Source organism: Apis dorsata, unplaced genomic scaffold, assembly GCF_000469605.1.
Source record: "Apis dorsata unplaced genomic scaffold, Apis dorsata 1.3 scaffold_51, whole genome shotgun sequence".
Classification (NCBI taxonomy): domain Eukaryota; kingdom Metazoa; phylum Arthropoda; class Insecta; order Hymenoptera; family Apidae; genus Apis; species Apis dorsata.
This window is the reverse complement of record NW_006263352.1, coordinates 140,835-146,988: the sequence shown is the minus strand read 5'-3', so window position 1 is coordinate 146,988 and position 6,154 is coordinate 140,835. Positions and strand designations below refer to the sequence as shown.

Sequence of the window (6,154 nt, the reverse complement as noted above, 5' to 3'; positions counted from 1 at the left end):
TATAATTTAAAAATAAAAAAATATATAATTTTAAAATTAAAAAATTATTTTTAAATTTAAGAAATTGTAAAATTATAAATTTTCATTTAAATATAAAATTTATTATTATTTCTTTCATTATATTAAATTATTATATTTTTTCATAAAACAAAAATAATGTAATAAATAATGTAATAATGTAAGAATATAAAAAATATTCAATTGGAATATCAAATTTAATCAGAAATTTTTTTTTAAATCTTGTAAATGAATATTATAATTTTAATCTAATCATATAAATTATATAAATCATACTTTAATATTTTTTAGATTGGAGATAATATTTATAAAAGTAACACATAATCATCAGTGATTCTTAATCTTTGATTAAATTTCTGTGATTCTTAATTTTTTATAAATAAAAAGTATTAAAAACAATTGAATTATATTGATATTATAAATGTAACTGAGAGCTAATGAAAGAACTAATTTTGACTAGCTTTAATCTGATTAATTTCTTTTCGAATCATTGTTTCAATGTTATATAAAACCTTTAGTATTATATATATTAAGCATCACTGTAATGGAAGGTAATGTCACGTGTACAGTTGTATCCTTATCGTAAGTAGTAGATATCTATATACTTACTTATGTTGATCCGACTCGATTCACCTGTCATAATCAGTATACCGTCAATCGGTTGCGTACATTTTATGCCGTTATGTTTGTAGCGGTGTGTTTCAAGAATTCTTGTAAATCTCGAATAAAAATGTAAAAATAAGTATAATTTGTTATAGCATTTATACGTATCCAAAATCTGGTCATGTTAACTTAGAGATGTTATTAAATAAACATTAATTTCATTGCATTTTTTGTAAATTTATTCTTCTATCTTTTGACATTTGATGGTTTTATGGTAAGTTACTTTGAATCATCTACGTGCAAAATAATTTATAGAGTATTGTGATGTAAAATATGAAATAAGATTGAATTTTGTTAATTTATCAATATTGATTGTATAATTTATTTATTTTATTAATTGCATTTTTATCGTAAATTGATTTTATCGTAAATTTTTGAGAAATTTAGGTCTACCGCGATATAACTCCATTATGTTTTCTTCTAACATTCTATTTTAAACTGAACATTTAATTTGAATACATATCAAGAAAAATTAATATATAATTTATTTGTACATCATATATGTATATGTATATCTTTATATATTATATTATATATATTTTTCATTTTTAGCATATTATATTATTTTCTTTTTTTTGGATATATTTAAAAAAGATATTATTTATAAAGCTGGAAATGTAATAAATATAAAATTCTATAACAAGAGTATGTTTATGTCTTATATAACTTGAGGTAAAAATTCAATCTTGTTTATTTTTGAAAATATGATTAATTATTAACTTGAAAATTTAATATATCTGTCAAATATAATTTTTTTAATATATTTATGAAATATTTTTATTGCGATGCCAGAATATATATTTTATCTTATCATTCCTTATTATTGTATATTTATCTATGAATTTGTTGATAATGATTATTAAGAATAATTTTATATTACAAAGGATATCTTATAAAAATATATTAAAAATAAATAAAATATATATGTTATAATAAAAAATTGCTTTTATTTTCATTTGTTGTAGTCATAATTTTAATATGTCTATGAAATATAATTGTTGCGATATTAATAAAATAATTGAATTTATTGGCTTAAAATTATAAAAGGAGCACATGAGAAATCTGTGTTGAAGAATGACTTTCACATTTAGTAATTAACATATGTAGTTCATAAAAGAATTCTTATAAAATATAGAATCTCTATGCAAAATATTTATTGAATGTAAAAATTTTTTTTATTACAATATTCACACATACATTAAATGAAAATAATTTCAATAATAACATTCAATATTATTTTTTTTAAGCATATTTCAAATATTAATTCAAAATGTCGGACATCGAAGAAGATGAGGTATGAATCAAGTTTAATATCAAAAATTCAAAAGACTATTTTATTTTTAATAATTAATATGATAATATTTTTTATTTCTATAATATTTTAGTTTCAAGATGCTCAGGAATCTTTACCACAGTAAGTATATTATATATAGTATTATACATTCATAAATTTAACATATTATATATTACATATAACATATTTAACATATTATATATTATATATATATTTTAGATTAATTATGGCTTGTTTTTTTAAGGCCTACTTCTATGGATTTGGATACGGCAATAATGGAGGCAAAAAAAGCGATACATTATTTTTTTAATAACGATTTTGAAGAAGCAAGAAAAATTATGGAACCATGGGCAAGCAGTAGCATGTATCATTCTTTAGGAACAAGTATATTTGCATTCCTCGAGGCTATTCTTACATTCGAACAAGTATTAAATAGCAATAAATTGTGATATTTGGAAAATATATGTTTTTTCAATAATATATTGTAATACGTGTTGCTTAGAAATACATTGAAAAGGCAGCTGGAGCTGTAAAACAGTGCATGACTGTATGCTTGAAGCAACGTAAACATGTAACATTAACACAAAATATTGGCAAAATGGTGAAGAAGACTAATTATGATGGTTATACAATTGGTAATGTACATACATGTATTTGGTATAACATTTTCTATACATCACATCATAAAAATAAAGTTTCTTAAAAATCACATTATTTCTCAGAAAAAAAAAGCTTTTTTAATTAACAAATAACTTTTCATTTTTATCAATCTTAATCTTCTATTCTAATTCTATATTTAAATTTTATTTTAATTTTATGCACAAATTAAAGAGTATAATCAGAGTTATTTGTTACATAAACATATATAATTTTTTGTATATCAATCTAAATAATTCAATATTACTATTATTCTATTATTTACAGAAACATATTCTATTATATAAATTTATTCATTAAAAACCAGATTTCATATTTTTTTATAAATTATCTATATATAATATGATATGATTTAACTTTTATATGTTGATATTATTAAACATGAAACAAACATGAAAATGATATAGAATTATTGTTACAGACGAAGTGCATGCAGAACTCTGTTATGCTGAGTCACTTTTTTTAAAATCAATGCTCACGTTCGTGGAGGACGAAACTTTGGTCAGCTTTGTTAAAGCTGGATTGAAAATTCGTACCTGTTTTTTATCATATAAGTAAACAAATTATCATTTTGTGAATTATTTATGCTGATATATATATATATATATTGAAAAGCCATATGTTATTTTATGTATATTGTTCTATTTCAGAGAATGTTTAACAATTTTAAATAATCGTAAATGGGAAAATGATGCTTATAAAATACATTTTGAAAGTGGAGTTCGTACTGGTATTGGTGCATTTAATTTGGTATGTAGAAGTATGATTTTTTATTATATAAAATAAGATGTAATAACTATTTTTTTGAGTTTTATAGATGATCTCTCTATTGCCAGCAAAAATCATTAAACTTTTAGAATTTATTGGATTTTCGGGTGATAAGGTAATGAAATAAGATGATTAAAATAATTTTAAAAAATTGTCTTTTTTATAAACATTATTATTTTTATAATAATGACATATTGTTTTTATTATTAGGAATATGGTTTGTCAGAATTAGAAGCAGGATATCAAGAAAGAAGGGGATTACGACATGTATTGTGTGCAATGTTTCTTTTATCTTACAATCTGCTGGTATCGTTCGTTTTAAGTCATACTGACGGTGATCTAGATTGGTGTGAAAAAGTTTTGGAAGAAGAATTGAGTCTTTATCCAAATGGCGTATGGTTTTTATTTTTTAAAGGAAGATTAGAATTAACGAGAGGGAAATTTGAAAACTCTTTAGAATGGTATACTAAATCTTGGAAAAGTCAAGATTTATGGCCTCAATTTCATCATATTTGTTTTTGGGAATTAATGTGGGCACATTGTTCGCTGCAGCAATGGAATCAAGCTGCAATGTTCGCCGGTCACTTAGCTGAAGAATCACATTGGTCACGTACAATTTATTTGTATCAAAGAGCTGCGATACTTATGATGCAAAATCCATCGGTACAAAGTGAAGAAAAACAAACGATAGATACTTTAATGATGCAAGCGCCTACTTTTAAACAACGTATTGCGGGTAAATCATTACCAATGGAAAAATTTGTAATAAAAAAAACTGAACGATATTTTGCTCAAAAAAAAAGCCTAGTACTTCCTATATTTGAACTTATGTATGTATGGAATTTGTTTCGTATAGTAGGAAAACGACAAGATTTAATGTTAAACGTGTTTAAAGTAATTGAAGAAGCTGAAAAAAAACTTGTGAAAACTTCGTGAGTTTTTGTCGATCGATTTTATTCTTTTAATTTGAATCATATCATCTGACAATATAAACTATAAAAAATCAAATAATTTTTAGGAAAACAGAATTTCATGCAGATAATGAAGCACTTTTATCGCTTCTAAAAGGTGCTTGTTTGCGACAATTGAAACATCCTCTTTCAGCTGAAAGTTGTTTAAAACGCGTTCTCGAATTGGACAAACTAATCAAGGAAGATACTTATTTACTTCCTTATGCAACAGTAGAATTAGCTTTGTTGGCACAAGATCAAGGAAATATTCAACTCGCTCTTGGATATTTAGAGGATGCTAAGTAAATCATTTTTATCTTAGGAATATTTCGGGTAATTTTTATTATTATTATCAATAAATTGTTTTATTTTTTGTAGAAAAAATTTTACTGGATATTTATTGGAATCTAGATTACAATTTAGGATTCATTCTGATTTAATGAAATTGACTGGAAAGAAAGCAGAAGATATTTTAATGTAATATAGTACCTGAAAAATAAGTTTTTTGTAAAAAATAATTCATTACTGTCAATAGCAACACTATTGCAGATTTCAGGCACTATCAATTTTTGTTGATAATTTATTTTTATATGATAACTTATTATATGATCTTTAATACTTTTTCTAGAAATATTTGCTTCTACTATTTAAAATTATTCTAAATTATTTCTTTTTTATTGTATAAAATATTTAAATATTATAATTTTTACATAATGTATACATATATTGTACATTATGATGTGTATATTACGAAAGATTATGGTAAAAAGGTTTAGGAAAAAAATTATTTTTTTAATTTTAATTATTTGTATTATAAGAAAAAATGTATAATTGTATAATGCGTCAATTTAATCGGTGGTAGTAAAATTATCACAATCATTTATGTTAATAAGTTCACCAATATATATGTTATATTTATAATGAATTATAATGTATAGTGAATTATACATTATATATGAAATATGAAAAAGGGATGATAACATGGAAATAAAAAATAATTTATGGCTGATCAAACTCGTTATGAAAAGTTTTATTCATTATTTTAATTTTTATTTTTTATTTTCACAAATATATTGCCCAATATTTTATTAATTGATTTGTATATATATATGTATTTTTATCCAAATACATATATGTAAATAATAAATGCAACCGAATTTTAATCTATAAAATTTTTATATATTTATATATTTATATTTTATATATAAATACTTAGATATTTTAAATGAATATATGTTTCCATCATAAATTCATACATATATCTATTTTTACATACCTCAATATATGTTATATATTTTTTTTCACTTCTATTTATATATTATTTATTTTTAAAAATAAATAAATTTAATCAGATTTCGAAATCGTCTCTTAAATTTTGCAGAATAAATATATATAGATAAAGAAAAAGAGTAGAAATAAATAAAAATTTAAAGAAGAATTAATAACATCTTTAAAATTATTTAGATTTTATTATTAGATTTAAAAATGTGTACAAAAAAAGCAAATAGCGAGGAAAGAGACGAAATAAAAATTTAGGAATCAGAAAATAACGAATAAAACAAATGAAAAAAAAAAATGAAAGAAAGATAGATATAAAATAAGAATAGATTGTTAAAGCCATCTTTTCTACAAAAACTTTTCTACAAAGATATTTCTTTTTTATTAATAACTTTAAAAACGAATAGAATTAAATAAATAAAATTAGAAAAAATTACTAAATTGCAAAATTTTTAAATATTTCAATTTTTTAAATTAAATTAAATTTCATTTTATATTATCAATCCTATATTTTAAAATTTGTATT

The 6,154-nt window shown here is 21.6% G+C and overlaps 2 protein-coding genes across 6 annotated transcripts in view; one reads left to right on the top strand and one right to left on the bottom strand.

The window, feature by feature from the left end:
• The window catches only part of LOC102677459 (TBC1 domain family member 22B), a 5,976-nt gene extending 5,218 nt beyond the window's left edge, over positions 1-758 (bottom strand). Inside the window, exon 1 of the mRNA XM_031514931.1 lies at positions 628-758. The gene's annotated coding sequence lies outside the window, so the exon portion shown is untranslated. The remainder of the gene's footprint in view (positions 1-627) is intronic.
• LOC102677240 (tetratricopeptide repeat protein 39B-like) lies at positions 576-5,364 on the top strand. Of its 5 annotated transcripts, none has more exons than XM_031514927.1 (11): positions 576-600; positions 1,929-1,975; positions 2,067-2,095; positions 2,220-2,400; positions 2,478-2,610; positions 3,054-3,186; positions 3,283-3,382; positions 3,450-3,515; positions 3,611-4,332; positions 4,419-4,652; positions 4,729-5,364. In XM_031514927.1, exons 2-11 carry the CDS (start codon positions 1,952-1,954, stop codon positions 4,829-4,831), a joined length of 1,725 nt encoding a protein of 574 aa, XP_031370787.1. In that variant the 5' UTR covers positions 576-600; positions 1,929-1,951; the 3' UTR covers positions 4,832-5,364. The 5 variants fall into 5 exon arrangements, with proteins under 5 accessions (XP_031370787.1, XP_031370788.1, XP_006609037.1 ...); XM_006608974.2 differs by having other exon boundaries at positions 599-895; XM_031514926.1 differs by lacking the exon at positions 576-600 and adding an exon at positions 1,335-1,353.
• The last annotated feature ends 790 nt before the right edge of the window (positions 5,365-6,154 follow it).